The 17532-nt window shown below is 68.6% G+C and overlaps 2 protein-coding genes across 2 annotated transcripts; both read right to left on the reverse strand.

Annotated features, from left to right (window-relative positions):
• Positions 1 to 245: 245 nt before the first annotated feature.
• On the reverse strand, positions 246 to 12899 carry LOC110479591 (RNA-binding protein 28). The gene is made up of 17 exons (XM_077783099.1): positions 12767 to 12899; positions 11659 to 11921; positions 10833 to 10908; positions 10581 to 10673; positions 10122 to 10196; positions 9614 to 10012; positions 9068 to 9134; positions 8885 to 8994; positions 8099 to 8172; positions 7289 to 7430; positions 6235 to 6299; positions 4738 to 4902; positions 3378 to 3512; positions 2727 to 2915; positions 1429 to 1466; positions 717 to 816; positions 246 to 560 (listed from the first exon to the last, which is right to left on the reverse strand). Exons 1-17 carry the CDS (start codon positions 12891 to 12893, stop codon positions 480 to 482), a joined length of 2199 nt encoding a protein of 732 aa, XP_077639225.1. The 5' UTR covers positions 12894 to 12899; the 3' UTR covers positions 246 to 479.
• Positions 12900 to 14347: 1448 nt separating this feature from the next.
• On the reverse strand, positions 14348 to 17532 carry LOC110479580 (uncharacterized). The gene is made up of 5 exons (XM_077783100.1): positions 16795 to 17532; positions 16005 to 16680; positions 15141 to 15923; positions 14817 to 15104; positions 14348 to 14463 (listed from the first exon to the last, which is right to left on the reverse strand). The coding sequence occupies exons 1-5, from the start codon at positions 17530 to 17532 to the stop codon at positions 14348 to 14350; spliced, it is 2601 nt and encodes an 866-aa protein (XP_077639226.1).

A 17532-nucleotide genomic window follows, 5' to 3' on the forward strand; every position in this document is an offset into this window, starting at 1 on the left:
GGGAGAGGCTGGCCCTGGGTGGCCCTGGGGCAGCAGCAGCCCCGGGGCACGCCCGAGGCTCATGACCACAGGAGCCACCGTGACTCGGCCGGGACCCGCTGAGTTGGGGGGGACACGGGGGGACCCACCCAAAACTCACAGGGCCCCCCCAATCCCCACCCGGGGGTCTCCACCACACCTCCCTGGGGGCCCCACGGGAGATGTTTTGGGGTCCCCGAGGTGGGGGATGGCACCGAGAGGCCAAATTTTCCTCAAAAATCCCATTTTTATTAAAAACCAGGAAGACACAGCGGCATGGGGGGGAGCACCCCCAAATCCTGGGGGGAAACAGGGGGGACCCAGGGCTGGGTCCCCCCCAACCCCCCCCCAGAGCACATGGGGGCAGCAAAAGCCCCAAAACCCCCCTGTGAGGTTTGGGACCCGCGGCACCCCCGGGGGTTTTTGGGGTGCCGGGCGGGTTTTGGGGCTCTGGGGGAGTCTCAGCTCTCGAACCACTTGCCCCCCCGGGCCGTGGGGGGGTTGCTCCCCAAAATCTTCCTCTTGTACCTCTCCACCAGCTCCTGGAACCGCGCCTCGGCCGCCCCGGGGCCGCCCCGGCGCCGCCGCTGGGTCTGGGGGACAGAGGGGTGAGGGGACCCCAGAGCCCCGAGCTGGGGGGAGCTCTGGGGACAGCTCTGGGGGTGCCCGATTCCCGGGGCAGAACCCCAAATGCTTACCTGGGGGGTAGGGGGCACCCGGGGCTTCTCCCGCCGCCGAGAGGCCTTGGGGGCTTTGGGGGGCTTGGGAGGGGGCTGAGCCTTCCCCTTGTCCCGTTTCCTGGGGAAAAATGGGAATTGGGAAAGGGGGAACTGGGGGTGAGACCCCGGGGTGCCCCGAGGGGCAGAGACCCCCGGGGAGGGGGAAGGGAAATGGGGAGGGGAAGGAAAAAGGTTCGGGGGAAAGGGGAGAAAAGAGGGAAAAGGGAAAGGACGGGGTGGGAAAATAGGGGAGAAAAGGGGAAAAGGAGAAGGGGAAAGAGAGAAAAGGGAGCAAAGGGAAGGAAAAGGGAGAAATGAGGGAATGGGAGGTAGGGAAAGGGGGGACGGGGAAGGAGAGGAGAAGGGAAGGGTGGAACAAGGGGACAAATGGGGAATAAATAAGGGGGCAGAGGGACCGGGGAGCAGGCTGAGTGGGAGGGGAACAGGGGATGGGTGAAGGTGGGCACAGCCCCCTGACCTGATTTTGGGGCCGCGGTGGGAGGGCAGTGCCAGCACCTTGGTGCGGGGGGCGCCGGGAGCCCCCCGGGACCCCGGGCCCTGCGTGCGGAACCCGGCCCAGGGGGTCCCGGGGGCCGGCCCCGGGGGGGGCTGGGGGGCGGCCGGGGGGCCCCCCGAGCCCGCGGGGGGGTCTGGCTGCCCCTGGGGGGGGTCCGGGGCTCCCTGGGCCGGCTTTGGGGGTCCTGTGGCCGCCTTGGCCTTGGCCTTGAGCTGTGGGGAAAGGGGGACAGCAGTGGGGTCAGCAGTGGGGTCAGCAATGGGGCTGGGGGTCAGCAATGGGGTCAGCAATGGTGTCAGCAATGGGGTCAGCAGTGGGGTCAGCAATGGGGTCAGCAGTGGGGTCAGCAGTGGGGTCAGCAATGGGGCCGGGGGTCAGCAATGGGGTCAGCAGTGGGGTCAGCAGTGGGGTCAGCAGTGGGGCCGGGGGTCAGCAATGGGGTCAGCAGTGGGGCCAGGGGTCAGCAATGGGGTCAGCAGTGGGGCCGGGGCTCAGCAATGGGGTCAGCAATGGGGCCGGGGGTCAGCAATGGGGTCAGCAATGGGGTCAGCAATGGGGTCAGCAATGGTGTCAGCAATGGGGTCAGCAGTGGGGCCGGGGGTCAGCAATGGGGTCAGCAATGGGGTCAGCAATGGGGTCAGCAATGGGGTCAGCAGTGGGGTCAGCAATGGGGTCAGCAGTGGGGTCAGCAGTGGGGTCAGCAGTGGGGCCAGGGGTCAGCAATGGGGTCAGCAGTGGGGCCGGGGCTCAGCAATGGGGTCAGCAATGGGGCCGGGGGTCAGCAATGGGGTCAGCAATGGGGTCAGCAATGGGGTCAGCAATGGTGTCAGCAATGGGGTCAGCAGTGGGGCCGGGGGTCAGCAATGGGGTCAGCAATGGGGTCAGCAGTGGGGCCGGGGGTCAGCAGTGGGATCAAGGCAGGGCTCAGCTCTGGGGAGCCGGGGCCTCAGCAGTGGGGTCTGCAATGGGATCAGCAATAGGCTCAGGCTCAGGCTCAGGCTCAGGCTCAGGCTCAGGCTCAGGCTCAGGCTCAGGCTCAGGCTCAGGCTCAGGCTCAGGGCTCAGGCTCAGGCTCAGGGCTCAGGCTCAGGCTCAGGCTCAGGCTCAGGGCTGAGGTCTCAGGGCTCAGGCTCAGGGCTCAGGCTCAGGCTCAGGCTCAGACTCAGGCTCAGGCTCAGGCTCAGGCTCAGGCTCAGGCTCAGGCTCAGGCTCAGGGCTCAGGGCTCAGGCTCAGGGCTCAGGCTCAGGCTCAGGCTCAGGCTCAGGCTCAGGCTCAGGCTCAGGCTCAGGCTCAGGTTCGGGGCTCAGGCTCAGGCTCAGGCTCAGGCTCAGGCTCAGGCTCAGGCTCAGGCTCAGGCTCAGGCTCAGGTTCGGGGCTCAGGCTCAGGCTCAGGGCTCAGGGCTCAGGCTCAGGCCTCAGGCTGGGCTCAGGCTCAGGCTCAGGCTCAGGCTCAGGCTCAGGTTCGGGGCTCAGGGCTCAGGCTCAGGCTCAGGCTCAGGCTCAGGCTCAGGCTCAGGCTCAGGCTCAGGCTCAGGCTGGGCTCAGGCTCAGGCTCAGGCTCAGGCTCAGGCTCAGGGCTCCCTACCAGCCCCCGCTGGATCCGCTGCTCCCGCAGCCGCAGCTTCCGCCGGTCCTCCAGTGCGAACTCCACGATCGGGCGCTGGGGGGGCACGGTGGGCACTGAAACACCCCCAAAACTGGGGGGAGCGCCCCACAGATACCCCGAAACCCACGGAGGAACACCCCCAGATACCCCAACCACCAGGGGGAACAGCCCCTAAATATCCCAGATACTCCAAACACCAGGGGCACCCCAAAATGCCCCCAAACTAGGGGGAGCCCTCAAAACCCCACTGAAACCCCGTGACACCCCAACACAACCAGGGCATCCCAAAATCCAGCTGGGACCCCAGAAACCTTCCCGTGAAACACTGGGGGATAACCCAGAACACCCCAAAACCCGGGCACACCCCAGACCACCCCAAACCACCCAGGAGAACTCCTAGAATCCCCCCAAAAACACCCAGAGGGATCCCAGCAAATCCCAGGGGGACCCCGGAATGCCGGGGGCAGCTCCGGGGTCTGGAAACGGGGTCCCTGGGTTTGGGGTGCCCCCACTGACCTTGTGGGCCCCGAAGAGGTCGGGGTTGTTGTTGAGGCGCCGCAGGGCCCCCAGGGCCTCCTCGTGCTCCCCGAACTCCACGAAGGCGAACCCCAAAGACTGGCCCTGGCCCCGCAGCTCCCGCATCACCCGGCACTGGGGAGGCATGGGGTCACCCCAAAACCAGCCCCTGGCTCACCCCAAACCCACCCAGGGCACCCCAAACCCACCCAGGGCACCCCAAACCCCACCCAGGGCACCACAACGCCCCTCCGTGGCTCCCGCATCACCCAGCACTGGGGAGGCATAGGGTCACCCCAAAAACAGCCCCTGGCTCACCCCAAACCCACCCAGGGCACCCCAAATTCTACCCAGGGCACCCCAAAAGCAACCCCTGGGTCACCCCAAAACCCACCCAGGGCAGCTCCTGCCTCACCCAGCTCTGGGGAGGGAAGGGATCCCCCTAGACACCCCGAACTCCCCTGGGTCACCCCAAAATTCCCCTCTGCCTGCACCCCCCAGCACTGGCACCCGATGGGGTCCCCCCAAAGCCCCCTGGGTCACCCCAAAATTCCCCTCTGCCTGCACCCCCCAGCACTGGCACCCGATGGGGTCCCCCCAAAGCCCCCTGGAGCACCCCAACATCCCCCAGAGAACATAGCGGGGACCCCCCCAGCTCCCCCTGCACCCAGACCCCTCCTGGAGGGACCCCAAGTGCAGCCCCAAATTTCCTCCACGCACAAGAGGGGAGGACACAGGGACATGGGGGGACATGGGGGGACACAGAGGAACTCAGGGGGATGCAGGGGGACACAGAGCCCCGGGGGAACACGAGGGGATATGAGGGGACACAGGGGCACTCAGGGGGACACAGGGGCACTCAGGGGGACACAGGGGCACTCAGGGGGACACAGGGTCACTCAGGGGGACACAGGGGCACTCAGGGGGACACAGGGGCACTCAGGGGCACTCAGGGGCACTCAGGGGGACACAGGGGCACTCAGGGGCACTCAGGGGGACACAGGGGCACTCAGGGTCACTCAGGGTCACTCAGGGGGACACAGGGGCACTCAGGGGCACTCAGGGGGACACAGGGGCACTCAGGGTCACTCAGGGGCACTCAGGGGGACACAGGGGCACTCAGGGTCACTCAGGGTCACTCAGGGGGACACAGGGGCACTCAGGGGGACACAGGGGGACACAGGGGCACTCAGGGGCACTCAGGGGCACTCAGGGGGACACAGGGGCACTCAGGGTCACTCAGGGGCACTCAGGGTCACTCAGGGTCACTCAGGGGGACACAGGGGCACTCAGGGGCACTCAGGGGCACTCAGGGGCACTCAGTGGGACCCAGCTGCCACCCAGGGGACCCAGCCCGCACCTCCTTGATGAGGGGGCCGGGGCGGCCCGGGCCCCGCAGCAGCCCCCGCAGCAGCGCGCGCAGCCGCGCCGAGTCCAGCGCCTTGGGCAGGTTGTGCAGGCAGAGCCGCGTGCGCGACACGCCCACGGCCGGGTCCCGCAGCCGGCGCCGCTTCAGCTCCTCGAACTGCGGGCAGGGGTCAGCGGGGCACCCCGAACCCCAACCCGAACCCCAACCTGAACCCCAACCCGAACCTGAACCCCAAACCTAAACCCGAACCCAAACCCCAAACCTAAACCCGAACCCAAACCCAAACCCCAAACCTAAACCCGAACCCAAACCCCAAACCTAAACTCGAACCCAAACCCAAACCCCAAACCTAAACCTGAACCTGAATCCAAACCCCAAACCTAAACCCGAACCCAAACCCCAAACCTAAACCCGAACCCAAACCCAAACCCCAAACCTAAACCTGAATCTGAACCCAAACCCCAAACCTAAACCCGAACCCAAACCCCAAACCTAAACCTGAACCCAAACCCCAAACCTAAACCCGAACCCAAACCCCAAACCTAAACCTGAACCCAAACCCCAAACCTAAACCTGAACCCAAACCCCAAACCTAAACCCGAACCCAAACCCCAAACCTAAACCCGAACCCAAGCCCAAACCCCAAACCTAAACCCGAACCCAAACCCCAAACCTAAACTCGAACCCAAACCCCAAACCTAAACCCGAACCCAAATCCCAAACCTAAACTCGAACCCAAACCCAAACCCCAAACCTAAACCTGAACCTGAATCCAAACCCCAAACCTAAACCCGAACCCAAACCCCAAACCTAAACCCGAACCCAAACCTAAACCCGAACCCAAACCCCAAACCCGAACCCAAACCTAAACCCCAAACCTAAAACCTAACCCAAACCCAAACCCCAAACCTGAACCCCAAACCTAAACCCGAACCCAAACCTAAACCCCAAACCTAAAACCTAACCCAAACCCAAACCCCAAACCTGAACCCCAAACCTAAACCCGAACCCAAACCCAAACCCCAACCCCAAACCTTGAACTCGAACCCCAAACTCAAACCCCGAACCCAAACCCCAAACCCAAACCCCAACCCCAAACCCCAAACCCCAACCCCAAACCCCCAACCCCCAAACCCCAAACCCAAACCCCAAAATCCCAATCCCCAAAACCTCACCCCAACCCCAAACCCCAAACCCCAAACCCAAACCCCAAAATCCCAAACCCCAAACCCTCACCCCAACCCCAAACCCCAACCTCCAAACCCAAACCCCAAAATCCCAAACCCCCAACCCTTACCCCAACCCCAAACCCCAAACCCAAACCCCAAACCCTCACCCCAACCCCAGCCCCAAACCCCAAACCCCAAACCCAAACCCCAAAATCCCAAACCCCAAACCCTCTCCCCAACCCCAAACCCAACCCCCAAAATCCCAAACCCCAAACCCTCTCCCCAACCCCAAACCCCCCGGGCCCCCGGCCCTGCTCACCAGCGCACGCTTGGCCATGTCCGAGTCGCTGACGCCCTCGGCAGCGCGGGAGCCCGGCCGGATGGCTGGGAAGGGAATTTGGGGGTCAGGGGATTTGGGGGGGATTTGGGGGGCTCAGGAGAATGGGGGAAGCCAGGTGGGTGAGTGGGAATGGAGATATGGGATAATTTTGGGAATCTGGGGGGGCAGGAGATAATGGGAGAGCCCAGGCAGATGTTTGGGGCAGGGAATGGGGGTTGGGGGGGTTCAGGAAATGTGGTGGGGAAAAGAGGGGGGTCAGGGGGCTTTGGGAGGGGCAGAGGGAGCGAGGGGTTCGGGGATTTGGGGACAAACAGGGGTCGGGGGTCCCCAGGAGAATGGGACAGGGGGGGGCGGGGTCCCTGGAGAACGGGACATAGGGGTTCAGGGGTCCCCAGGAGAACGGGACATAGGGGTTCAGGGGTCCCCAGGAGAACGGGACAGGGGGTTTGGGGTCCCAGGAGAACGGGACATAGGGGTTCAGGGGTCCCCAGGAGAACGGGACATAGGGGTTCAGGGGTCCCCAGGAGAACGGGACAGGGGGTTTGGGGTCCCAGGAGAACGGGACATAGGGGTTCAGGGGTCCCCAGGAGAACGGGACAGGGGGGGTTGGAGTCCCAGGAGAACGGGACATGGGGGGTCGAGGTCGGGGCCAGGTACTCACCCCCCTCCCAGGCCAGGAGAACGGGACAGGGGGTCGGGGTCCCCAGGAGAACGGGACACGGGGGGTTGGGGTCCCCAGGAGAACGGGACAGGGGGTTTGGGGTCCCCAGGAGAACAGGACAGGGGGGTTTGGGGTCCCCAGGAGAACAGGACAGGGGGGTTTGGGGTCCCCAGGAGAACGGGACAGGGGGTTTGGGGTCCCCAGGAGAACGGGACATAGGGGTTCAGGGGTCCCCAGGAGAACGGGACATAGGGGTTCAGGGGTCCCCAGGAGAACGGGACAGGGGGTTTGGGGTCCCCAGGAGAACGGGACAGGGGGTTTGGGGTCCCAGGAGAACGGGATGGGGGGTCGGGGTCAGGGGCAGGGACTCACCCCCCTCCCGGGCCAGGTACAGGTTCCTGGTGCCGCCGCGGGGCCGGGCGGCCCCCGAGCCCCCCCGGAGCCCCCGCGCCTGCTCCCGGCTCACGGCGGGGTCCACGCGCAGCGGCCGCCCCCCGACACGGAGCCCCCCGCCCTGGGGACACCGGCCCAGGGTCAGGGAGGGACCCCCGGCACCCCAAACCTTCCCGGGCCCACACCCCAAATCCCCAAACCTTCCTGAGCCCACACCCCAAATCCCCAAACCTTACCAGGCCCACACCCCAAACACCCCAAACCTTCCCAGGCCCACACCCCAAACACCCCAAACCTTACCAGCCCCACACCCCAAACACCCCAAACCTTACCAGCCCCACACCCCAAATCCCCAAACCTTACCAGCCCCACACCCCAGACACCCCCAGACCTCCCCGGCCCCCCAAAGCCACAGCATCCCCCAAAGCCTCCCACACCCCCTCAAAACCCCCCAAATCCTCATCCCAACAAAACCCCAAACTGCCCCCAAAACCCCCCAAACTGCCCCAAAACCCCCCAAACTGCCCCAAAACCCCCCAAACTGCCCCAAAACCCCCCAAACTGCCCCAAAACCCCCCCAAACCCTCATCCCAACAAAACCCTAAACCGCCCCCAAAACCCTCCAAGACCCTCCCCCCAAACTCCCCTCAGCCCGTCCCCAACCCCTCAGGACCCCCCAAACGCTGCCCCACGCCCCCCAGACCCCCAGGAGCTGCCCCTAAACCCCACAGGAGCCCCGACACCCCCTGGTGTCCCCGTCCCGGGGGTCCCTGCGGGGTCCCCCCTCACCTCGGGCCCCTCCTGGGCAGCCTCGATGCATTTCTGGGCCCCCTCGGGGGTCTCGAACTTGGCAAAGGCAGAGCCTGGGGGGGTCAGGGGAGCCCCCAGGGTGGGACCAACCCCAAATGTGGAACACCCCCAACTTGAGGACCACCCCAAAAATGAGATAACCCCCCCCTTCCCCTTGGCAGACATGGGAGACCCTCCCCCAAACATGGAACAGACACTCCCAAATGTGGAATACCCCCCCCAAAACATGCTACCCCCAAATCTCAGACCCCCCCAAAACATGCTACCCCCAAATCTCAGACCCCCCCAAAACATGCTACCCCCAAATCTCAGACCCCCCCAAAACATGCTACCCCCAAATCTCAGACCCCCCCCGAAACATGCTACCCCCAAATCTCAGACCCCCCTCCGGCTCCCAGCACCCCCCTCACACCCCAGAACCCTCTCTGGGGTACCCCCTGCCAAAGATCCCCCCCGGGGCTCCCTGAGGGGTGCAGCCCCCCTGCTTGCTGGCCCATTGTTGGGGGTTCCAGTGCCCCCGTGCAGCCCCCAGCCCATCCCTGGGGGCCCCAGTGCCCCCCGTGCAGCCCCTGTCCCACCTTTGGGGGTCCCAGTGCCCCCTGTGCAGCCCCTGTCCCACCTTTGGGGGTCCCAGTGCCCCTGTGCAACCCCCAGCCCATCCCTGGGGGTCCCAGTGCCCCCGTGCAGGCCCCAGCCCATCCCTGGGGGTCCCAGTGCCCCCGTGCAGCCCCCAGCCCATCCCTGGGGGTCCCCCAGCCCCCTCACCTTTGGGGGTGCCGGTGTGGGGGTGCAGCACCAGCCGCACGTAGCAGAGCCCCCCGAACTGGCGCAGGCTCTCCTCCAGCTCCTCCTCCTCGGTGTCGAACGAGAGGTTCCTGGGGGGCCGGGGGCTCAGGGGGGTCCGGGGGCGCCCCGGGCGGGGGTCCCGGCCCCCGGCCCCCCACTCACCGGATGAACACCGTCCTGCCCTCGCCCACGTCTGACGGCCGCTGCCGGCGCTTCCGGGGGGGTCCCTCTGCAATGGGGGGGGTTTGGGCACCTGGAGACCCCCGGGGCACCCACAGACCCCCAGGGGCACCCACAAACCCCCAGGGGCACCCACAGACCCCCGGGGGCACCCACAGACCCCCAGGGGCACCCACAAACCCCCAGGGGCACCCACAGACCCCCGGGGGCACCCACAGACCCCCAGGAGTGCTCCTGTGCCCTGTAAGACCCCTCAGACCGCCCCAAGCCCCTCCCTGAAACATCCCCAGACCCCTTAACCTCACCCACAGACCCCAAAAAGCCCTCAGGAGCCCCCCAGCCCAAGCCAAATCCCCCCAGCCCACCCCAACCCCCCCCCAGGAGTCCCCAGCCCACCCCAAACCCCCCAGGAGCACCCCCAGCCCCCCCCGAGAGCACAAAAGCCCCCCGAGATTCTGCCAAGGCCCCTCCAGACCCCACAGAACCCCCCCACCCCTGAGCCCCCGGCCGTGCCAGTGCCCAACGCACCTTCCTCATCCTCTTCATTCTCATCCTCTTCATCGTCCTCATCTTCCTCTTCTTCCTCATCCTTTTCTTCCTCTTCATCCTCTTCCTTTTCCTCATCCTCCTCTTCTTCCTCATCCTCCGCCAGCTCTTCCTCTTCTTCCTCCTCAGCTTCCTCTACCTCCTTCCTTTTCCTGCGCCCCGGCCCAGTCCTGACCCCTGACTCCCTTTTTGGGGTCTGCCGGGGCGGCTGCGCAGCTTCTTCCTCCTCTTCCTCCTCCTCTTCCTCCTCCTCTTTGTTTTCTTCTTCCTCCTCCTCCTCTTCCTCCTCCTCCTCTTCATCCTCCTCCTCGTGTCCTTCCTCCCCTTCCTCCTCCTCTCCTTGCTCTCCTCCTTTTCCTGTGTTTTCCTGCCCTTCTCCCTCTGTAGGAACAGGCGTGGGGGGTGACAGTCACCCCTCTGTGGGGTCCCACCGCGGGTGTGGGGGTCTCAGGAAGTTTGGGGTGTTTGGGGGGCAGCTTTGGGGTCTCACCAGGCGTTTTTGGGGGTCCCTGTGTCCCCTGGTACTTGTCCTTGGCCACGGCCCAGTCCACGGCCAGGGTCCGCCCTGGGGAGCACGGGGGGGTCAGAGTCCCAAATTCCCGAGGGTCCCCCTGTGCCCCACAGCCCCCCTTCCCCACAGACCCCCCTGCACCCCCAGTGCCCCCCAGCTCCCACCGCTCACCCCCCAGAACCCCCAGACTCTGATCTCCTCTGTGTGGAGACCCCCAGCACCCCCACACTGCCAGGGACCCCCGCCGAACGCCAGGACCCCCCCAGACCCCCCCCAGGACCTCCCTAGGATACCCCTGGACCTCCAAGACGTCCCTGGACCCCTCAGGACCCCCAGAACCCCCCAGGACCGCCCAGCAACCCTCAGAACACCCCAGGACCCCCCAGCACCCCCAGAATCCCCCCAGCATCTTCCCAGGACCCCCCAGGCCCCCCAGACCTCGCAGCTGGGTCCCGTTGAGCCCCCCCAGCGCCGCCGCCGCCTCCCGCAGGTTCCGCAGCTGGACGAAGGCGAAGCCCCTCGGGGTCCCGTCTGCAAGAGCCCCGGAGCCCCGAGTGAGCCCGAGTCAGCCCCGGCCGGGGGGCTCCCGGGGGGCTCTGGGGGGATCCCCGGGGACTCCCGGGGGGCTCCAGGGCTCCCAGGGACTCCAGGGGGCTCCGGGGGGATCCCGGGGGGGTCCGGGGGGCTCACCGGGCTTGCGGGGAATGCTCAGCTCCAGCACGGGGCCGAAGGGGGCCAGGAGAGCCCGGAGCTCCTCCTCGGAGCTCTGCAGAGACAGCGGGGACAGGGGGACACTGCGGGGTCACTGAGGAGCCAGGGGGTCACTGCGGGGTCACTGCAGGGTCAGGGGGTCACTGCGGGGTCAGGGGGTCACTGCGGGGTCACTGCAGGGTCAGGGGGTCACTGCGGGGTCAGAGGGTCACTGAGGGGTCAGGGACACCCTGCAGAGAGGGGAGCACTGGGGGGCTCTGGCCATGAGGGGGTCTGGGGGTCCTGGGGCCTTCAGGTGCTGCTGGGGCGGCGCCCTGGGAGCAGTGGGGCACTGGGGGGGTCTGGGGGGACCCTGGGCACGGGGCAGTGCGGGGAGGGTCCCTGGGGGAGTCCCAGGGGGACTGGGGGCACTCGGGGGACGCCTGGGGGTCCCAGGGGGCATTTGTGGTATTCCCGGGGGTCCTGGGGCTGTCCCAAGGAGGGGTCCGAGGGGGTACTTGGGGGTCCCGGGGGATGCTCGGGGGTCCCAGGGATTCCAGGGGGTTCCCAGAGGGTACTCAGGGATCCCAGGGGTCCTGGGGCTGTCCAGGGGGTCCGAGGGGGTACTCGGGTGTCCTGGGGGACGCTCAGGGGTCCTGGGGGATACTCGGGGGTCCCGGGGCTCCCAGGGGGATACTCTGAGGTCCCGGGGATTCCAGGGGGTTCCCAGGGGGTACTCAGGGATCCCGGGGGTCCTGGGGCTGTCCAGGGGGCCCAAGGGGGTACTCGGGGGTCCCGGGGGTCCCTGGGGTCGGGGTGCCCTGACCTGGAAGCTGAGGTTGCGCAGGATCAGCCGGGCCTTGCGGGAGGGGCCGCGCGGGCCCTTGGGGCGGGGGGCGCGGGGGGGCTCCCCCTGGGCGGCCCCGGGCCCCCCGGGCCCCCCGGGCCCCCCGCGGCGGCGGGGCCGCGGCCGGGCCGCGCTCAGCGCCAGGGGCCGCCCGCCCAGCTCGGGGGGCTCGCGCAGCGCCCGCCCCGCGTCCTCCGCCAGCGAGAAGGTGACGAAGCCGAAGCCCCGGCAGCGCGGGGAGCCTGCGGGAGGGACCCCAAACTGAGACCCCAACTGAGACCCCAACTGAGACCCAACTGAGACCCAAACCGGGCTGGGACCCCAAACTGAGACCCCAAACTGAGACCCAAACTGAGACCCCAAACTGAGACCCCAACTGAGACCCCAAACTGAGACCCAAACCGGGCTGGGACCCCAAACTGAGACCCCAAACTGAGACCCAAACTGAGACCCCAAACTGAGACCCCAACTGAGACCCCAAACTGAGACCCAAACCGGGCTGGGACCCCAAACTGAGACCCCAAACTGAGACCCAAACTGAGACCCCAACTGAGACCCCAAACTGAGACCCCAACTGAGACCCAAACTGAGACCCCAACTGAGACCCCAACTGAGACCCAAACCGGGCTGGGACCCCAAACTGAGACCCCAAACCAGGCTGGGACCCCAAACCGGGTTGGGACCCCAGACCAGGCTGAGACCCTCAAAACCAGCCCTGCCCTGCCCCAGGCCCTAAACCTGCCTGAGACCCCAACCGGAGTGGGTTGAGACCCCCAAACCAGCCCTGCCCTGCCCCACACCCCAGTCCGAGCCCCCAGACCCCACTCCCAGCCCCTGCAGCCCCCCAGACCCTGGTCCCAGCCCCTCACACATCTCTCCCAGCCCCCATTTCCAGCCCCCCCAAACCGTATTTCCAGCCCCCTCAGACCCCGCTCCCAGCCCTAAAGCTCCCCAGACCCCATTTCCAGCCCCAGGCCCCCATTTCCAGCCCCCAAACCCCGCTCCCAGCCCCAAAGCTCGCTCCCACGGCGCTTCCGACACGGCCCAACCCCGCTCCCCGCTCCCCCCGGCCCCCCCCGGCGCGGACCCTTCTCGGTGACCACGAAGCAGCGGCGGACAGGCCCCAGGTGCCCGAAGAGCCGCTCCAGGAGCGCGGCCGTGGCCCCGGCGGGGAGGCCCCGCACCAGCACCGTGCGCGGCTCGGCCGCCGCCATCTTGGCGCGCGGGGCACGCCGGGAGCGGCGCGGGGAGAGCGCCCCCTGGCGGCGCGGGGAGAGCGCCCCCTGGCGGCGCGGGGAGAGCGCCCCCTGGCGGCGCGGGGAGAGCGCCCCCTGGCGGCGCGGGGAGAGCGCCCCCTGGCGGCGCGGGGAGAGCGCCCCCTGGCGGCGCGGAGGACCGGCGGAACCGGGGGGCGGGGGGGGGCTAGGAGGGGTCCGGGGGTCGGGGGGTCCCACAGCAGAGCCCCGAGGGGTCGGAGGGGGTCCGGGGGTCTCACAGCAGAGCCCCGAGGGGTTCAGTGGGCTCGGGGGGTCCCACAGCAGAGCCCCGAGGGCTCGGGGGGTCCGGGGGTCTCACAGCACAGCCCCGAGGGGTCGGGGGGTCCGGGGGTCCCACAGCAGAGCCCCGAGGGGTCGGGGGGGGTCCGGGGGTCCCACAGCACAGCCCCGAGGGCTCGGGGGGTCCCACCCCACGGGAAGGGGGTCGAGAGGCCCTTGGGGTACCGTTCGGGGGTCCCGTATTGGATCTAGGGAGGCAGAGGGGCTCGGGGGTCCCACCCCAGGTTTTGGGGTGCTCAGGGGTCTGCCCGGGCTGTCACACACATCTTTCGCACGTGGCACTTTATTGGGTACACGCTGGGGGAAATGGGGGGCCACGGGGGGTTTTGTGGGGCCCCAGGTCGTCACCAACATTTGAGGGTCTCGGGGACTTGGGGGGCACTTTATTACCCGTATTGGGGGGGTCACAGGGACCTGAGGGGCGTCTGGGGGGGGTGGTCTCTAGACTGGCACCAGTGCTTGGAAGGCTCAAAGACTTGGGGGGCGCTTCTTACCCGTATTTGGGGGTCTCACGGAATTGGGGGGGGTCCCCAGAGGGGCACCAGCACTTCGGGGTCTCGCGGACTTGGGGGGCAGCTGGGGAGGTCCCCAGGCTGGCACCAGCGGTTGGAGGGCTCCCGGCTTTGGGTGGGGCACTTCGTTACCCGTCTTTGGGGGTCTCAAGGACTTGGGGGGCGGCTTGGGGGTCCCCAAGTCCTTATCAGCACCTGGGGGGCTCAGCTGGGCCGGGCAGTTTGTCACTCCTCTTCGGGGGGACTTGGGATCTTCGGGGGGCTCCTCAGATTGTCACCAGCACTTGGGGGTCTCCAGGATATGGGGGGGCTCAGGTTGTCGCCCCTTGGGGGTCCCCAGGGCAGTGTCAGTACTTGGGGGGTTCAGGAACTTGGGTGGGGTCCCCAGATTGTCACCAGCACTTGGAGGGGTCTCAGGGACATGTGGGACTGTTTGTTACCCGTATTTGGGGGTCTCGGGGACCTGGGGGGGCACCTTGGGGGTCTCCAGGTCGTCATCAACACTTGGGGGTCTCGAGGGCATGGGGGGGGGCGTCCCCGGATTGTCACCCGCATTGGGGGGGGGGGGGGGTCTCAGGGACCTGGGGTGTCCCCGGATCGTCACCAGCAGCACTTGGGGGGTCTCAGGAGTTTGGGGGTCCCGCCGTTGTCACCCGCATTTGGGGGTCTCAGGGACTCGGGGGGCGGCTCGGGGGGCCGGCTGTCTCCGCCGCGCCCTACAAGTCTATGGTGTCGCTGCCGGGGCTGCGGCCGCCGCCCGCGGGGGGCGCGGGGCCGGGGGGCGCGGGGCCGGCCCGGGGGCTCCCCTCGGCCCAGCTCTGCGACGGCCGCAGCGGGGGCGGCTCCCCCCGGGAGGCTCCCCGGGCCGGGGGGGCCGCTCCGGGACCCCCGCCCCGGGCCGGCCCCGGAGCCCCCCCGGGGGAGCCCCCGCAGGAGGCGGCGCGGGACAGCCCGGGGGGGCCGCGGGGGGCGGCGCCGCTGGCACCGGGGGCACCGGCGGGGCCAGCAGCGCCGGGCCCCCGTGTCCCGGCTGTGCCAGAGGAGCTGGCATCTGATGGGCCAGCTGTGCCAGGCGCTGCAGGGCCCGGTCCCCCAGCTGTGCCAGCTGTGCCAGGTGTTCCAGCTGTGCCAGGTGTTCCAGCTGTGCTGCCGGTGCTGCTGCTGGTGCCGGCGGTGCCCGGTGCCCCAGCCCCAGAGGTGCCGGTGGTGCCAATTCCCGGGGTCGCAATTTTGCTGTCCCTGCTTGTGCTGGTGGTGCCACGCTCTGTCCCGCCTGCTGTGCCACCTGTGCCAGGTGTGCCGGCTGTGCCGGTTGTTCCAGCTGTGGCAGGTGTTCCGGCCATGACAGCTGTGCCAGGTTTGCTGGTTGTTCCAGCTGTGCCAGCTGTGCCAGGTGTGCCTGCTGTGCCAGGTTTGCTGGTTGTTCCACCTGTGCCAGGTGTGCCGGCTGTGCCGGTTGTTCCAGCTGTGGCAGGTGTTCCGGCCATGACAGCTGTGCCAGGTGTGCCTGCTGTGCCAGGTTTGCTGGTTGTTCCAGCTGTGCCACCTGTGCCAGGTGTGGTGGCTGTGCCGGTTGTTCCAGCTGTGGCAGGTGTACCGGTTGTGCCAGGTGTTCCGGCCGTGCCAGCTGTGCCAGGTGTGTTGGCTGTGCCGGCTGTGCCAGGTTTGCTGGTTGTTCCTGCTGTGCCGGTTCCTCCAGCTGTGGCAGGTGTACTGGTTTTGCCAGGTGTTCCAGCCGTGCCAGGTTTGCTGGTTGTACCAGCCGTGCCAGCTGTGCCTGGTTTGTTGGTTGTGCCGGCTGTGCCAGGTGTTGTGGCTGAGCCAGGTTTGCTGGTTGTACCAACCGTGCCAGCTGTGCCAACTTTGCTGGTTGTGCCGGCTGTGCCAGCTGTGAGAGGTTTGTTGGTTGTGCCGGCTGTGCCAGGTGTTGTGGCTGTGCCAACTTTGCTGGTTGTGCCGGCTGTGCCAGCTGTGAGAGGTTTGTTGGTTGTGCCGGCTGTGCCAGGTGTGGTGGCTGAGCCAGGTTTGCTGTTTATTCCAGCTGTGCCAGCCGTGCCAGGTGTTCCAGCTGTGCCAGGTGTTCCAGCTGTGCCAGCCGTGTCGGGTTTTCCAGCTGTTCCAGGTGTTCCAGGTTTGCCAGCCGTGCCAGCTGTGGCGGCTGTTCCAGCCGTGCCGGGTTTTCCAGCTGTTCCAGCTGTGCCAGGTGTTCCAGCTGTGCCAGCCGTGTCGGGTTTTCCAGCTGTTCCAGGTGTTCCAGGTTTGCCAGCCGTTCCAGCTGTGCCAGGAGCACCGGCTGCTCCATGCGTGCCGGCCCCCGCCGCGCCGGAGCCGCCGGTTCCCGCAGCCCCGGCTGTGCCCAAGGCGGTCCCGGCGCTCCCCGTGCCCAGCCCCGCCACGGCGGCGCCGCCGCCCCCCGGCAGGGCGGTGGTGCTGGTGCCGGTGCTGCCGGTGCCGCCGGCGCTCCCGGCGCTGCCGGCGGTGCTGATGACGCTGATCTCGGTGCTCCCGGTGCTCCCGAGGACGCTGACCCCGTTGCTCTTGGTTTTCCCTCCGGTCCCGGCGCGGCCGGTGCCGGCGCTCCCGGTGGCCCCGATGCCGCCGTTCCCGGCGCGGAACATCCCCGGCGCCCCCAGGGCCTCGTCGATGGAGCGGCGCAGGTCGATGGGGGAGGGGGGCCGGTACCCGGCCGTGGGGTCCCCGTCCACGTCCAGGGGGGACTCGGGGGGCCCCCCCGCCTCCTCCCCCGGGCCCCGCCCGCCGCCGCCCTCGGGGGGCTCGGGGGGGCCGCCGGGGGCGGCGCGGCCGCTCGGGGGGGCGGCGAAGGCCAGCGCGGCCAGCGCCCCCCCCATGGCCAGCTCGGCCAGGCGCCCCCCGAGCTGCAGCCCCCACCAGGCCCAGGGCCCGGGGGCGGGGGTCAGCGCCCACCCGCGGGCCTGCAGCGCCCCGAAAAGCTGGAGCCCCGCGCTCAGCGCCGCCCCCGCCGCCCCCAGCAGCCGCGGGACCCCCGCCCGCGCCCCCGCCCCGCGCTTGCCGCGCCCCCCGCCCGCCCCGCAGCGCCGCAGCCCCCCCAGCGCCAGCGCGGCCGCCAGAGCGGCGAACAGAGCCCGGGGCAGCAGCAGCAGCGCCGCGGGGCCGCCCAGCGCCGCCACGGCGCCCACGACCCCCAGGACCCCCCCCAGGTGCAGCGCCCCCAGCGCCAGCAGCAGCGGCGCGCCCCGGGCCGGGGGCGCCAGCGCCAGCCCCCAGCCCAGGCACGGCGGCGGCAGCTCGAACAGGGCGCGGGCGGCGGCGGGCGGCAGCCGCGCCCCCAGCTCGTAGGGGTCGAAGAAGAGCGGGAAGGCGCGGGCGAAGGCGGCGGCGGCCAGCAGCCCCCCCAGCAGCCGGGCCGGCGCCGGCCGCCGCGCCCCCAGCAGCAGCAGCGCCCCCAGCGCGCCCAGCAGCGCGAAGGCCGCCCCCGCCCCATAGACGTGCCCCCCCCAGGCCGCGCCCCACAGCGCCGCGGCCTCGGGCCAGGGGGTGCCCAGCGGCAGGAAGTGGGGCGGCCAGGAGAAGGGGGGCGCCACAGAAGGGCCGGGACCCCCCGAGCCGCAGGCGGATCCGGGGGTGCAGGCGGAGGCGGCGGCGGGCGGCGGCGCGGCCCCCCGGGAGGGCTGCCGGCCGGGGGACGGCGCTGCGGGAGACCGGGGCTCAGCGGGGGGACCGGGGGGTCCCCGCGTCCTGGGGGCGCCCCGACGCGCCCCGGTGTTCCTCGCAGCACGCCCCGTGTCACCCCCCCCACCCCACAT

The sequence above is a fragment of the Lonchura striata genome, chromosome 5, assembly GCF_046129695.1.
Source record: "Lonchura striata isolate bLonStr1 chromosome 5, bLonStr1.mat, whole genome shotgun sequence".
Classification (NCBI taxonomy): domain Eukaryota; kingdom Metazoa; phylum Chordata; class Aves; order Passeriformes; family Estrildidae; genus Lonchura; species Lonchura striata.

Coding starts and splice junctions, on each gene's coding strand:
- LOC110479580 (XM_077783100.1), bottom strand. CDS start 17,532: ATGTGGGGTGGGGGGGGTGACACGGGGCGTGCTGCGAGGAACACCGGG. Junction 15,924..16,004: donor AGCTGGAACGGCTGGCAAAC/CTGGAACACCTG, acceptor CAGCTGGAAAAC/CCGGCACGGCTGGAACAGCC. Junction 15,105..15,140: donor ACCTGGCACAGCAGGCACAC/CTGGCACAGCTG, acceptor CAACCAGCAAAC/CTGGCACAGCTGTCATGGCC.
- LOC110479591 (XM_077783099.1), bottom strand. CDS start 12,893: ATGGCGGCGGCCGAGCCGCGCACGGTGCTGGTGCGGGGCCTCCCCGCC. Junction 8,995..9,067: donor GGCAGGACGGTGTTCATCCG/GTGAGTGGGGGG, acceptor CCGGCCCCCCAG/GAACCTCTCGTTCGACACCG. Junction 4,903..6,234: donor ACATGGCCAAGCGTGCGCTG/GTGAGCAGGGCC, acceptor CCCTGCCCGCAG/TTCGAGGAGCTGAAGCGGCG.